The sequence below is a fragment of the Mugil cephalus genome, chromosome 3 (genome assembly GCF_022458985.1).
Source record: "Mugil cephalus isolate CIBA_MC_2020 chromosome 3, CIBA_Mcephalus_1.1, whole genome shotgun sequence".
NCBI lineage: Eukaryota > Metazoa > Chordata > Actinopteri > Mugiliformes > Mugilidae > Mugil > Mugil cephalus.
Window position 1 is genome coordinate 21,078,241 of NC_061772.1, and position 16,175 is coordinate 21,094,415.

Below are 16,175 nucleotides of genomic sequence, written 5' to 3' on the forward strand. Positions count from 1 at the left end.
TGCTCAGTGTTATTACGCTTGTGAGCTCAGACGGCACGGGCGACATTCCACTTTGATCTCCGCTCCTGCAAAACGTCAAAATTTTTAACTCCCCCCCCCATCCTCGGGCGAGACTGACCGCGGTATGAGTTGCGCCTCTGCTGCAGGTGCGGGTTGCTTTCCAGGCCGCTGTCGGCGGGTGTGATGTCCTGGGAGGAGCGGGGAATTGGCGTTTCGGTCATGACCGGGTTGGTCTCCGGCGACTTGTCCATCGGCTTGAGCTCCAGCCTCTCGTGATGGATCCACAGATCCGGAGGCTTCAGATCTTTGGAGTTTCCTTTGTATTTGTGGGAGCCATTTGAGGACTTCGAGGCGGCCCGCTTCCTGCAGGAGGTTGACACAGAGCTGATGGTGAAACACTGACCTCATTTACACAGATGGCGACAAAGGGGCCAAAGCACAAAGGAGAAAATACATCACAGGCGACACAGAGGGAGCTGGTTGTAGATTAGTAAAAGAGACAGAGTAGGGGTCTTCAACGGGTTTTAGGCCAAGGACCCCAAACTGATGACAAGATAAGTAGGGACCCCCAACCTACTGTATGTGCTCCAGATTAAACTCGGCCTCCGACCGAACACCAGACGTCATTTCAACGTCGGTTTTTGGGCTAAATCTGGTCGGTCCGTCATAGTCTTGATTTAGCCCAGAAATAGTCTTTGAAAATTGGGTTGTGTTTAGCCCGTCCGATTTTGTCCAAATTTAGTCTACAAATAGTCTTTGAAAATTGGGTTGTGTCTTTTTGAAGCAGTTTCACTTTTCAACCCAATTTAGACGTTGTTTAGACGCACATGAGTGACGTCTTTTCAATGTCTTTTCAGCTACTTTTTGCTGGGTGGGCTCGCACTGTTTATAAATTTAAATGATAATTTTACATGCAATGTGAAGTTATTCAAATATTACACAGGTTCAAATATTAATTTTTATTTCAAATGTGTGCAACAGCATGGTGGCCATGCACCTGCCATAAACATGAACATATTTAACTGGTGTGTGTGCGTATATATATATTGACAGGGAAAGAAAATAACTGACAGATTCAAGTTTTAGTGAATCACCAAGCCATGTGATGGGACAAATACTCCCACGTTAGTGAGATGTCTGTTAGGACAAGCACAAAACTTATCTAACTTTGGATGAATGGATGTTGACGGGATCGAGCTGCACTGTTAGCTTCTCTTATGCTAATATTGCAGCGTGCCTCTGGGATTTCACCCGGGGACCGAATAGGCTCTCGGCCAATTGAGGAGAACCTGACAGTTACCTGACACCCCTGTTGAAGAGACAGAGGACAAATCGCTATAAGAGTTACTGAACATCTTACTTTTTCTGGTGGGACGTGGTGCGGCGCGTGCACAGGAAAGCCCCCACCACCACCACTATGATGGTAAAGGCTCCCACGGAGATAATGATGACAATGACCAGGATGTGATTCTCACCGCCTCCGATCCCTGATTTACCTTAACAGAAACAGGATTAGACTTTACACTTTCACTACACACTGGGTAAAGACAGAGTCACTGCACTACTACACACCTAAAAAATCTGTTCCTTTTCAAAGTAAACCACGAGATAAGAGACATATTTTTTATTTACTGCAAAGTCCAACTTTCAAACTGACACATTTGTGGTTCCAGGAATTCTTGTGCGTTTGTGTCCATCATGATTTAGTCACACTTACTCCTCCAGGTTTCACAAACCCTTAAGATGCTCTTAGCCACCTACAAGTGATTACTCATTAGTCTATTTCCAAGAGCTTCTTCAGCCACAATGCTTGTAGAAAACTTAAGAAGGCTTTGTAAGATAATCTCAGCCTTACAATGTCTGTGGGTTAAAAAAAAAGAAAAAAAAAGAGGGCCCTGATCCTGACTGCTGTAGTTGCAGTGCCTGACTAATCAGCATGACAGCTGAGCGGGACTATCAAAGAAGGTGAGAAGGATTAAAATCTTACCGAGTGGCAATCCAGAGTCTGGGTCGGTACCCGGGTTGCTTGGAGGCCCCGGCTTCGACGGAAGATTTGAGGCTGATTCGAAAAGGAAAAAAGACTGTTACTTTAAAAGCCTCTTCTACCATCTTGCTTTTGCTTCTGTCAGAACTTGATGACTTTACGATCTGAAAATGTGCACAAGCAAGAACGATTTTTTTTTGCCAGTCATGCAGCCCGAGTTGTCATCGGCCCAGAAGATGGAAATCCTCAAGACACAGAGATGCATGATGTGCAGACAGCAGTGATAAAAGTGTGGAGAGGGGGTTTACCTTGGTCATTAGCCATTTTGTCAGAGGACTCAGCTTAACAGGCCAAAGGAGAGCAGGGAGGGAGAGACAATAAAAAGCAAAAAACTGGTTAGCGGAAAAGAGCAGCAAGGGAGAGAGAAATAAAACGAGAGATGGGGAGTGTGAGGAGGAGGAGGAGGAGCAAGAGGAGAGGGGCAAATACAGAAGACGAAAAAATAGGGAGAAAACCAAACAGCTGCCAAACAGAGTGTGTGCTACAGATACAGCCAAGCTGATATTAAGAGCAAAGCTTCTATGTAAGAGTCCAGGACCGAAAAAGAAAGCAGTTCTGCATTAGTCGTATTTACCGCCACCAAACTATACGTACATTGTCAGAACAAAGCCCTGGTAGATATCGGCAGACTGAAATCTAGACTTGTGTTATAATGGCATGAGGTATTACACTGATCAGGCATAACATTATGACCATCTTTCTAGTACTGTGTAGGTCTCCCTTGTGACTTCAAAACAGTTGTGACTCATCAGAGAATGGACATGGACCTTCTGAGGGTGTAATGTTGTGTCTAATGGGTCGAGGGAAGTGGCCTCTGTGGATCATCCCACAGATGAGTTGAGTATGAGTTTGGGATCTAGTGAATCTGGAGGCCTTATACTGTTTTTCATGTTTGTTTTTTTTTGTTGTGTGTGTGTCCGTGTCAGGATGCATCCTGCAGGGGGTGACTGCTGCAATCGAGGAGCATCATTGCTATAGGGTGGGGGTGCCAGGTCCAAACCGAATTGTCACAAGATTGTCACATTCGCTTCTCCTGTCGGTGGTTTTAATGTTGTGGCTGATCGGTGTATGACAACAGGCGCTCCATTTTACATGTCCGCCAACCATTCCCTAACAGACACTTTGCAGCGTTTGGTTTCAAAACAAACTGGCAAACTCCAACATGCCGTTTCCTCCCTTGGTCGGAAGCCCAACGTGGAAACTTACTCTTGGGCGTGCGGAAATGCACGGCCTCGGACATGGGGCCCATGCCCTTTGAGTTTCTGGCCTGGATCTTGAAGTAGTAGGTGGTGTCCAGCGTCAGCTCCTGGATCTGGTGCGTCAGGCGATTTCCCACCACGGGTTCAATCACCCAGTCGTGGACCTCGGCGTTTACATCTGTACTATAGTAGATGATGTAGCCTACGGGGGGAGACGTCACAGACAGAGAGACAAATTCTTCACGATTGTGCAGCTTAAATTAGGAGAAACATGAGATTGGCAACAGTATTTTGCCTTCAACTGAGTCACACTGCATTGCTTTTTTTAAGGTACGGACACACTAAAGATGCCTGAAGACATCGCATGTTTCAGGGCGAAAAAGTTGCACTTGTGAGAGCTACAGTATTAGTTGGTAGGCCTTTGTTGAATCATGCCGATCAGTTGGTCTGCAGTTTATTCTCTATAGATGATGATGTCACTGTGTAAAACAAGAAAAGTCTTCTGATCAGCGAATCAGAGACATCTATCAGACTTCTGTAACTCATCAATGAAACATGCTGAACTGGTTGAAAAGCTTCTGTCTGGATGGATCAGATGGATAAGGAGGTTCCTCTCTGACCAGCGTTGCTAAAAAAAAAAGTTGAAAAAACTCTTATTTTCTTTGGATATTTACAGACATATTCTGCGCTTAAATGTCATCCCAGGGATTCACTGCAGAGCTGCTGCAAAAAAGGTTTCGAATGATCTAAATTAAGAAAACAAGTCATAAATCTGACTGGCGAGGCCACAAAAAGTGCACGCCAGAGGAGAGACTTTGAGACTCACCCGTGATTTTTCCGTTGGCCTCAGAGGGAGGCTGCCAGTTGACAATTATGGTGCGAGGTTTGTTCTCTTTGCTCACCACAGTCACGTCTTTCGGGGAGGAGCTGGGAACTGTGACGGGGATTGAGAGAGGACATTTGTTGTGTTCACGGAGAGGTGGGACAGTAGGTCAAGGTGGCGCATGTTTTGTGTAGCTAGTGGGTGAAAGTGTGGAAATTTAAGATTTTTATGTCGAAAGCTTTCCGAGTGTTTTAAAAAGTAGTAGTTTATTATCATATACTGTCTTTACACACTACATTTGTTTGTTTGTGTGTGTGTGTGTGTGTTTATGACCTTGGAGATACCATCCACCTGCTCACATGAGAGGCAAACCCCTGGCCGGGCTGAAATAAATACTGACTGCTTACCTTCTTTTCCTTCTTATAAGTAAAATAAATCTGACTTCTTCCGAGTTCTGTAAAATTACTTTTAATGTCAGCCTAATCTTGAAGCCTTTTTCAGCTCAAAAATTACACTTTAAAATCAAGCGTGAAGCCAGGTTGCACAAACACAAAGGAAACAGCACACGCTATATGCCAGACAAGAGACGTCGGCACGGTGGCACATTGAGTAATTTTAACACGGATATAAAGTCGATTTATTCGTGAGCATTCGGTTCTACTAGTCAGAGCCCGTAAAGGAGTGAGGTTTCGGTTGGTTTGTGGCTCTCGGGCTGAGACACCTGGCCATGGCTCTGTGAACAAATAGTTTGTTTTAGCACAAAATGTATTACTATTATTATGTGACTTCCCATTTTATTATTATCTGATTGGATATTTTGCAGTGAAGCGTGGTTATTCCGACGGGACACGGTTGAAATTATCATCTCAAATCACCAAATTTGCAGCTGGTTTCCCCAATTTGACTTTTAGTTAATGTGAGATCTATTAATAAACACCCGTCTCGCTACCTGGCTTACACTATACTGTGCAGTTACGGTCTCAGTTCCATTAGGGCTGCAAAAAGTCAAACGTTACTCTCAGCCGGCCAGGGGCTCGTCACCCTGCATGTGTTGTCGTTTGTGTCTTTGCGATTATGTACCAAGTGTGTGTGTTTATGCACAATTATTATCTGTGTGTGTGTGATAATAGTGCTCCTACTGGTCTCAAAGGTGGTGCCCTGGGCTGTCATGCTCCATGTGCTGGTGCGGCGGCCCTTGGTCACCATGACGGAGAACTCGTACAGCGTGTTGGGCTTCAGGCCCGTCACCATGTGGTTCAGGCTGGTCGTGTTGGCCATCTGGGGAGAGGAGGGCGAACACGGAAAAGTCGTCACTTTGTGCGCTGGCAGAATCAACAAACGCTCCAGGGAGTTGTTAAAGTATTTTGTTGACTTTCTAATGAATTCCCAACTTCCTGTTTACTTAGTTGGTCTGCTGATTAATTAATACATTGATATTTTAGTATTGATTTTTTATGTATACACTACAGGTTTGCAGGCACAAAATAGTTTTCAACACTGGTCTTTTGATGGGTATAATCATAGACTGCATAAAGATGAAGATGGAACAGCTGCTCAAAAGTGAAGCCAAAGCAAGTAGAGCTCCCCTTGGAGGCTGGCTGCAGTATAGGTCATATACATGAAGACATTATTTTCAAGGATGGTTTCAGTAATTTTAGGTACGTAATATAATATTGATGCATGTTCAAGTGTCCATTTTTATGATGGTTTCGATTTACTTGACGCTATAGAAACAGGATGTGACATCACATCACGAGAGAGTTGCAAAATAAGTGTATAGTCCAGAATGTGAGTGACTCTGGTGGAAGTGTGGGTGGGTCATTGATAATGTGGCTCCACTCTCAGACTCTATTGATCAGACTTGGCCGATGCAAGGAAGTGGGGATGCATTGTCCATATTTATATACAGTCTATGCATATAACCAACGCCGTGTATGTACAATAATATAAATGGCAGCACTCTGCAGCAAACAAATAACACAAAACCAGGTTAAAGCTTCCTTAACGTGAGCTTATACAAGTGAGTCATGACTGATGGTTGCCAGAGTTTAACCAGGATTTAGTTGTTCTAGAGAAGATTTTATGATCTTGAATCTGCTTTTAACCGACAGGGAGTGAGTTCCAGTGAGTTGGGCCTTTAATTGAAAATGCAGTTTGTGAAGAGGAAGCCTTACAGCGTCTAATTCTGCAGTTTCCTACTGATGTATTTTGGGTGTTAACGGCAGGGTGCCGAAGTCTGGTGTTAAAAACAGCAGACTCACATGGTGGAGACATTTAAATTTAAGTGCAAGGCTGGTATTTGAAGTTGTCAAAAGTGAGTGAATTATGTACATTTGCAATTATACAATGATAGCTTTGATTGCCTGCAAAACCAATCAGAATTTCCTTAAGCCTAATAAAGGCATTTTCAAATGTCTTGTTAGTGGTTCTCTCACATTAATGAGTTGCTAGAGAATGCCTAATTGTAAAAAAAAAAAAAAAGAAAGTGGATATAACCTAGTTTAATGTGAACGTCCTCCTCTAATTGCAGATGAATGTAAAAGTCATGTGAGTTCCAGGTGGGTACCCACAACAAATATAATAAAAAGGTCTACGCCAGTTATTTAGAGCAGAAGAAGCGACTTACAGAGACTGTTTTATTTTTAGCTAAGGATAGCAAACAGACTGTGCCTGAGATAGAATACAGCAGCCATCACAAATAAGCACGAGAAGAGACAAATACCACATGAACATATTAAAATCTTGAGTTATGTAACCATCTAAAAAAAAAAAAAAAAGCTTGGTGAGAGTTGCAGCCGCAGTGAGTCAGTTTCGCCACTGTCCCATCTATAAACGTTGCGTGCTATGACAAAAGTGCAGTTCTCCGTTGGGGGCTGTCAAGCAGAGGTCAGTGGGATAGAGGAAGAAAACGCTTCTTCTTCTTCGGAAACGGTTTGAGAGCAGTCGTGGCTTCAATAATGTAAGAAGCCCGTCTGGCCGGGCTCGCTCTGAGAGAGGCATTAAGGCGTCGCTGTTGGTTACACCCCTCCAGTACAGCCGTGCTTACATAAATACAACAGGACGCACAAGAGCAGCTCTAATAGACTTGTTAATATATCGGATTTTGTTAATGGGACAGAAACATAATGAGCCCGTGCGACTCTTTAATTACTGTCACAGTGCGAGAATCTACCCAATTTGAGAATCTACTCGTGGCAGCCGGTTAAGCGGCGTTTCACCACGTAGTCGTGGATTCTCTTGCCGTTAATGAATTTGTTGCAAAATGGCACAGTGACGTGCTGCTTCTCCTCCATTTTACTGTAAGCAACAACAAATCATAAATCTCTTCAGACAAATGATTGTGTTTCAAGGCCAACGACTGGCAAAGAGCCGGGCGGCTGCATCCCTACAAGACGTGACCGCTGAGTCTGCACATGCACGCACGGAGAACGCGCCGTCAGATCTGCACCCTCTCTGTTTGGTTTGTCCTTGTTGAATAATTTATCAGTGAAGTCGGGCCTTTATCGGAGCCCTGCTCGATCACTGGTCTGCACACATGCATGAAACCAAGAACACGTGTGCACGTTCACTGCGCTACATTGTTTAGAGATGAGTAATCCTCATAAGTGAGCTGCAGGACGGGGATCAGGAGATGAATCTCAAACTTTCAGGGTCAGAATTTTTAACTCGTAGCAAAATCAAGATGTTATTTAAATCACTGGCCAAGAAATTACTTTTATCAGCAGAAAACAACTAGAGCTCACTCTTATCGTCAAGTCTTTTAGGAAGTAAAACTTTTCAACTTCAAATGTTAAGGATTAACGACTTTTGCTTTTCTATATTATTGCAAACTGTAATAATGTATTGTTTTATTTAAATCAGCTTTGTTTTTTATGTGCATTAGTTAAAATCTGATTTATTTTAACTTCACTGGTTCATTAATTGATCGAAATTGCTTCAGGATCGTTACATGAGGGATTCACAGGAACCGATGCAGGTAATAACTTATTTAGCGTAAAGCATGTGTTTAGTTTTCCAATTTATTTATTTTTTCATTTCACATCTTTATACCTATTATTATATTTTACTAACAGTCTATGCTGCAAACAGAATGCGTGTTACTGGAAAAGCAGAGAGCAGCTGCAGGCAACAATTCAATCACTGCCGTAACCACAGACCACGATTTGTTCATCAAAAACGCATCAACAAACGCAACGATCTTCTGAGAGCGAATCACCGTTTGATATCACGGCGAGGTAACAGACGGACTCGAATCTTTGTCTTCCAAACGACGCAATCGGATCAGTTACTTCTTTGTGGACAAATGCGCCCGCTGTCCTTTTAGTTGTGTTTAGATTATTGCAACCAGCGTTAACGCAGAGTCAGTATCCAGCTGGTAAAAACAGAATATAGTGCTGATAATCAATCCTGCAAACTAGTAGTGCACCATTCATTAAAACATAAGACTGAAGAACATTCATTTTTTTGTTTCTTCACAGGGCGAATGCAAATAGATGAGCACTGAGGCAGAAATAGACTCGGGAGCTGTGGTGGGAATACTTTGTTGTTTACCCTCGTATGACATTTCTTTTTATTTTCAGCACATCAATACGTCTCTCTGGTAAGTGAAGGACTGAAGGGATGATGCACAGCCCCCCCCCCCCCCCGACTAAAATACACACATAAATCGTACTGTATTAAATTAAGCCGTTTATATCGCTGAAGTTTGATCGCAGTGGAACGATTAGAGCCGTTCTCGAGTGAACGTCACAGTGTAAACGTGGTCGAAATCACCCTAAAATAAAACTTAAATCCAAACATATTTAAGGCTTCCTGAGCGTAAAAGATGATGAAGATCGTCATAGAAAAATGTCTCACCTTGACTTTAGTGTTGGCGGGGATGTTGGTCTTCCATCGCACCGTGTAGTAGCGGTTATCTGTGATCTTTTGGTTCTTGGGCAGCGAGTTGTCGGCCCAGGTCACCTTGATGGTGTCGTGACTCAGCACAGAGGCCTGAACACCCACGGGCGGCATCATAGGTGAAGGGTCGGGTACTGGGGTGTATGGAGCATGGAAGAGTTCATACAGATCAACATCGGGGTCTATGGGGTCTGCACGTCAGGCAGTATAACCGCATGCATGCACAACAAGTACAATGACCAAAATTAAAACACAACGATTAGCATGGCGTGGTGGATCAGACAGTGGGCGTAAAGAAAAAAAACAAAAAAACAGCCAAAAATAAAAAATAAAAAAGATGCGGGGGAATGGACGAGGAGGAAAATAAGGTTAATGTGTTAAATATAATGGAGGACAGCAACAAGGGTACGGGGAGGGGAAAATGTAAGAGCAAGGAAGGGATTGGGAGGGTGGAAAGAAAGAGAGAGAAGATTCTATTAGAAAAACAGACACTGACCTCTATAACAAGACGAATCTACAGACTTGGTTGCTAAACAGAAGCTACAGTACAATGCAAAGTGTTTTATCAATAGTTATTGTGGCACTACAAGAAAGAGAGGACGAGACACTCTATTCATCAGAGAAGATTATAGCAAATGGAAAACTAGAGTGAAGGCAGATACCCACAATCCTGCAGCCGACATCCCATTTACATATTAATGTGTTGACCCAATATTTTCAAAGAGAAGGAAAAAACTGCGCGCGCGTTTACAAATGTTTACATCGTGGCGCTTCTTTTCACGACGACTCAACGCAAAGTGGATGAGCGCACAAAAGGTGCCCCGGAATATTTCCGTGATGTCGTCGAGGCGCATTATGTCCTTGAGAACTGCAGGAAGAAAATTGAGGCTTTGAGTGCGGAGCTCGCAGGCGTGGAGGAACGGCGGGTCACGAACAAGTGGCGGGTTGAGGCTGGATGTGTGTGTGTGTGTGTGTGTGTGTGTGTGTGTGTGTGTGAGTGTGTTCTTTTCTGCCGCTCAGTCGTTCTGACTTTAAAAAGCTCGCGGTGAAAGGCAGAGCTCGGTCTTTTCCCCAGTCGCTCTTTGAATCGGTGTAATGAGTAAAATGAATCACTCCTGTACCGACACTATGATCATAACAATCCTCTAACAGAGATGCAGAAAATGAAGAATCCAGTTTGGTTTAAAGCAGATTTACAGCTGTTCTCTTTTAACCTAACGTAGTCTTTTTTAGACTTTTTTACTCTGTGCTGCAGTAAAGCGCACGATTCCTCTTGCGTGTGTCCCTTTTCAGCCTTTTATTAAACCCCCCAAGTGACTGGGGGTGACTCGCTAAGAGCAAAACAGCAAATCTCTGCCCATTAAAAGGAGCGTGTCCACCAACACAGGAAGACACAGAGTATGTAGCAGTGTTTTTTTTTTTTTTTAGGATCGTAAAGTAGCATTGATGAAGACAATATGAGTCTGTACACTGGTACGTGGAATCTCCTCGTGAAGAAATGGTAAATAACCAGTGGATTATATGAAACAGTTGCAGATTTAAGTTCTCAGAAGGCAGGTGGACTCGTTTCTTGAAGATATTTCATCGCTCGAAGCGGCTTCTTCACTTCTCGATGACCGATGTAAGGATAGCCTCTTCATAAGGAACTTCTGTGGGATGTATCAACCACTTACGACACAGACCTAACATCCCTCCTCAAAAGGTTTCACCTCCGTTCACACCTCGAGTCTGGAGCATTTCTGTGCCATTAGTGGGTCATTACAGCACCACTAATTGTGAGAAAACAGGACGCAACCCAGGTTACACTGAACGACTTCCTCTAATTACAGGTGAGTGTTGGGTCGTTAACAGGTTTTAGTCATGTCACGAGTTTCAGGTTGGCACCATACGCACATGCTCCTCTTAAAAAACAAAAACAAACGTAGCAGTTACATAGAGCTGAAGAAACGTCTCCGAGAAGGCTAAAAAAAAGTTCAGATGTCCATTATTAAGACCTACACAGATCAGGCTGTGGATCAGGCTTGTTCCAGTGCGTCCCACAGACACTTTTGGGATCTAGGAGGTTTGGAGGCCAGGTCAACACCTTGTGCTGTTCTTCATGTTTTTGAATGTATCCTGTTGGGGATAACTGCTGCCATCAAGGAGTGTCATTGCTTTGGTATGGTGGGGGTGTCAGGTCTGGTCTAGGTGGGTGGTACATGTCTAAGCAACATCCACGAAAATGTCAGGTCTAAAAGTATCCCAGAGGAACATTGTATTGTCGCAAGATGTTCAACGCTATTCACTTCTCCTCTCAGCGGTTTTAATGTTGTGGCTGATCGGTGTATAGTATTATGTCAGTCCTGAGTGTAGTTGTACCAAAACAGTGGCTAAAGCGCACATCATTTTATAGACGCTGTGTAATTTAAAAGCTGAATGTAAATGTTTTTTTTGTTGCTTTAATTAACTCCTTAAAAAAAAAAAAACTGAAAATCTACATCAATGCAAAAATCTATAGAAATCAAATAATAGCAATCTAAATAATTAGAGGCAGTACAGGAAACACTAAAGTCAGCGGAAAACTTCATATACTTTCATATTGACAAACTTGGTAAACCACTGAGGAGCCCTCCAACACACAGGCCTCGCTAACTGTGTGCTGTTTTGTAATGCTTTGGCTTCACTGTTTGTTTAGTGACGGCGTGCGCGTGTGCATGCACGAAGGGCACTTTGTTTGTTTGAGTTGTTTGAAAGGTCCCTGCCCATTACACCCCATAAAGCAGAGTGTTATGTCTCCGAAAGGGCTCCAACAGGAAGCTCCCGGTCAACTCACTGAAGGATAAATGCTTCAAGATGGCCTCCCGGCCGCCGGCTTCACCGCTCCCGCTTCTGTTCTTGGTTTAGTTGGTGTATTAAGAAAAAGAAGAAAAAAAAGAAAAAAGGCTTTGGTCGAGCCACCTGAGTTGACGCTCCTCCTCGACCACTTGTTGGTGCTCCACTCCCCTCCTCGCTCAATTTGACACCTCTTTGTACGGAGCTGCCCTCAGACTGAGCCGGAGAGCGTGTGTGCGCGTCATTCATGTGGTTGCGGAGAGGCTCTGAGGTTTTGGAGTGGCGTGCAAGCTGTAAAAATTCTTTACCCAGCCTAGAAGAAAACGGTCTTCAGTATTTACAAGGAGAATGAGCTGCAGGAAAGAGGCCGACTCGCCCTCGTTAAAGAAGAAAAAAAAAAGGTTACACTTATGGGTGAAATACCCCATTCCCCGCTTTTAAGTCGAGACGCCATATTATTATAAAGTATTCAGACGAGCGCTCTTTAAGCCTAAGTTCACCAAGTTTTCAAAAGTAAAAGTACTATGTAGGTCAGCTCATCTTTTTAATCCCGACTTGAACAAACTGGCAGGAAGGGAACGCACCCCCGAGGATTCGGCAGGCAGCAGACGATGGTGGTGGGCTTTGGTTCTGCTTTGAGAGGAAACGTTTGGATCTGACGAAGGGTTGCCAAAGCCACCACGGGGGGTCTGCATGTGTGTGCAGCCCCGTGTGTGTGAGTGTGTGTGTGTGTGTGAGGATGTGAAGGAACGAGACAGCTTCATAGATTGTGTACAGTATGACAGTAGGCGCCCCGCCACCTCGAAGCATGTTGACGTGATTCATGTCATCCAGCATCCCTCCCCTCTCAAACTCGGTGCCGCGATTGTGCTGCGGCGGAGACGAACCGGAGTGATCAAGGCGGAGCGGGGAGGTGGGAGGTGGGAGGCTGGATGGGAGAGGGGGGGTGCAGCCCACATTCTGGGATCCCTCCCTGGGGAGCACGGGACTGGCTGTTTTCTGACACCGTCGCACAAACTGTGTGAACTCGCCTGCCATTCAGCCTAACCGGCGTCGTTTCGCCGCTTTAAGATAATTTGTCGAGCAAACCGGATTGCGTCTTGAGCTGCTTCTGCGAGCAGAGTTGTGATCTGAGGCTTAAAGAATTACGCAGCATCTGGCTCGTAGTCAAACATTTGATTTCTTTTGTTAACGCAATAAAGCCGTTTCATCATCCGCTGTAGGGAGAACAGAGCCCCGCTGACGTTTCAGATCGGAGGTCGATGCTGACGAGATTATTTCATAACCATACAATCAACAAACATCTTTAATGCGAATCTATTACAGAAAACTTGCTATGATCTAAAAGAAGCGGCTGTATTGTGTAGTTTTTGAACATTTCTGCTCATATTTTCCAGAGTATCTGTTTCAATAAATGATAGGCTTGGCCCGCTGTACTCTAATATAAGGCCTGGTAATCTTGGGGCAAAATTTGACGGTTATTGAGTACACCAGGGCTCATGAAGGAGAGAGTTAATTAGAGCAGCGAGACACTCCGATGACCCATTATCTCCCTGGTAATTTGGAGTCGAGACACATTCAGTCTGATAATGATGTCACGTTGGAGAAAGCGGAGTAAAATGTCAGTCAAAGGAGGACCCCCGTGAACACGAGACTATTAATGGGCTCTGAGTTTATGAATGCAGTTACTATGCAGCGTATCAAAATGAGATCCACCACCTTTTTTTTTTTTTTTCCTTTTTCGTTCCACTGGAAGAAAAGAGCGGATTAATCCGTAGATGCCTTGTAACTCCTACCTGACTGCGGTCTGGTGATGGCGCTCTCGTACACGGGAATCCCCTCGCCCACGTTATTGAAGGCCTTCAGCGTGATCACGTAGTGGGAGCTGGGGTCTGTGAAGGGGGAAGACACCGGAAGAGAGGGGCGGTGAGATAAACTGGTGCAGGCATCGAATCAATCCTAAACTCCTGAGGCTCTCGGCTCATAATTGCAATATTAGCATTAGCAGTATTAGAATACAATAACTCCCCTTGCTGTGATTGTAATGATGACTTCAATTATGTATGCGCAGATATGTGGCAACAATTCCTTCAGCCAAACTCCCGGTTTCCTAAGATTATATTTTTAACTTTTAATCCACTTCTGGACACTCTGATTACTGCGAAGACTACAAATATTACGGTAGCCTGTTGCGCTCTATTGACATTACAGACATAGCAGTTTAAATAAGAATAAATATGTCAAAATAAATTAGTAGAATTTTGAAAAATACTAGATACACATATTTGGTCATACTGCCCAGCTCTACTTCTGTGTCAGTGCAGTTTCGCTTCATTCATTCAGAAAAAATAAACAAATAAACAAAAAAATACGGCTGCTATTATAAATGATTGCCTGAAAAGGAAATATCACTGTAGGTGATGTTTGTTCATTAGCAATGATAGTCTTTTGTACAAAAACAAACAAAAAAAAAACTCTGTCATTGTAGCTGTTAACTAACTAAAACGTAAGTACACAACAATCAGCGCTGTTCTTGGTCCTGGAGCAGCAGTAGAGATCCGTTAGAGACACCTGGCTGTTCAAATATTCTCCTGCTCCCTAGATGAAGACACGTAGCTAAAGTTGGTCACTAGCGATTGGGTCACTCAGATCGTATTTTAATGCACAGTCTGAACGGGCCCATAATTACTGACAAATTGCCATTTTCGCCGTCGCGTTTCAATTCTTCTGGATCTTCATCTTCATTACTGATGCATGATTCATGGATGAAGATGACTTAGTAATTTCCTTGCCGTCGTCATCTAAATGTAATGGCACAATATCGTTCACTTCACTGCAATTCATTCAAAGAGCCGAGAATAACGTTCGTGATGTTGAAGAACACACCAGCCAAATACGATGCACCAAGAGCCCGTTACTTGTTTGAGTCCCGCTCCTGAAAATGACACTTGCTACTTTTCATCCGTTTTCCTTATCTTATTATTCACATCCACATTAGCAGTAATAATGATAAATAACAGATGAATCGAGCACTTTGTAAAAGTGGAATCTGTTGTTTCTGACCCCAAACTAATTAAAAAACAGCTCCCTAAAAGGCACTGAATAATTTGCAGGCAAACTCTCTCCAGCATTTAGGTCACCATGACAACAATCTCAACGATAGGGAAATAAGACGCATTAAAACCACATTCATCAGGGGTGATAATTTGCAGAACCAGCCACTCATTAATCAACAGGAAATGTATTTATAACGAGATGCAGCCTGTTTTCGGTCTGGACAAAAATGTTTCTTCCCATGAAATAAAATCCATAACTGCATGTTGTGTTTTTCAACCAAATAAAATCACTCAAACTATCAGCACTTTTTTTTTTTTTTTTTTAAATATTAAGATATTATTTTGTCTACTAAACTACTAAACACAAGTTGTGTCAGTTTCTCAAAGGCTGAACAGAAACAGCACTCGAATATTTTAATGAGGAAACAACAACACGAAATCAGTTTGTTTTATTCAAATATTATCATGACCTATAATTATTGTGTCCCCATTAGTCCAATCTGTGTAATTAGCGACTAAGGCGTGCGCTGGAGAAGATCTCATTAATTCTCTAAATGCTCACTGTGGGGTACAGATGAATTGCTTCCTAGTGTTTGTGCTCATAAGTAATTAAAAGTAGCGTATAGAGCATCCAATCAGATTACATCACATTCATATTTCCAAGCCTTAAATGTTTACATTTCCTGTAGGGCAGAAACAAGTCCCACAGGCCACGTTAATAACTGATTAGTTCTTTGACAGATCATGTCTCAGATCAGGATGGATTCATTCTTACCGAGGTTCTCGATGGTGTAGTAGCGCTGCTTGTAGTCGACTTTGATGGTCTGGGCGTGGGGGCTGCCGATGCCATAGCCGATGGTGTAACCGCGCACCACAATGTCCTGGTTCTCCGGCGGCGTCCAGCTCACGACGATGCTGTTGACGAGGGGCCGGACATGCAGCGAGCTGGGCTGATCCGGGACGCGTGATTCTGGTGTGAGGAAAGCATGAAAAAAAAAAAAAAAAAAAAAAAAGGTTCTTAAAATCTGGTGATTAAGTGATGAATGAGATTAATCGACTGGGAGGAAGCAGGTGCTTCTACCGTCCAGGTCGCTCTCAAACGTCTCTGCTGTGGTCCACTCGGTGGCCGGTCCTGTGCCGTTCACCGTCATGGCCGACACCCGGAAGGAGTACTCCGTCCCGCGCTCCAGACCTGAACGGGACAACACAAATAGGTCAGAGTCAAGGCTCGAGTCTTCAACAAGTGGTCCGTGACCCCTAGGGGGTCTGTGGAATCTTTGGTTGATTAGACATTTTTTATACATATATATATCTATATACATATATATATATATATATATACA

At 43.6% G+C, this 16,175-nt stretch overlaps 1 protein-coding gene across 12 annotated transcripts in view; it reads right to left on the reverse strand.

The window, feature by feature from the left end:
- Positions 1 to 16,175, reverse strand: part of neo1a (neogenin 1a) — a 159,993-nt gene that overhangs the window by 6,636 nt on the left and 137,182 nt on the right. For 7 of the 12 annotated variants that reach the window (XM_047579936.1, XM_047579935.1, XM_047579932.1 and 4 more), the window contains exons 14-24: positions 15,914 to 16,024; positions 15,608 to 15,802; positions 13,573 to 13,668; positions 8,924 to 9,156; positions 5,206 to 5,344; positions 4,070 to 4,177; positions 3,251 to 3,445; positions 2,293 to 2,325; positions 1,988 to 2,059; positions 1,361 to 1,496; positions 119 to 363 (exon numbers count right to left, since the gene is read on the reverse strand). In XM_047579936.1, coding sequence (XP_047435892.1) covers positions 119 to 363; positions 1,361 to 1,496; positions 1,988 to 2,059; positions 2,293 to 2,325; positions 3,251 to 3,445; positions 4,070 to 4,177; positions 5,206 to 5,344; positions 8,924 to 9,156; positions 13,573 to 13,668; positions 15,608 to 15,802; positions 15,914 to 16,024 — 1,563 coding nt within the window. The remainder of the gene's footprint in view (positions 1 to 118; positions 364 to 1,360; positions 1,497 to 1,987; positions 2,060 to 2,292; positions 2,326 to 3,250; positions 3,446 to 4,069; positions 4,178 to 5,205; positions 5,345 to 8,923; positions 9,157 to 13,572; positions 13,669 to 15,607; positions 15,803 to 15,913; positions 16,025 to 16,175) is intronic. The other 5 variants (XM_047579930.1, XM_047579938.1, XM_047579927.1 and 2 more) reach the window with 4 other exon arrangements.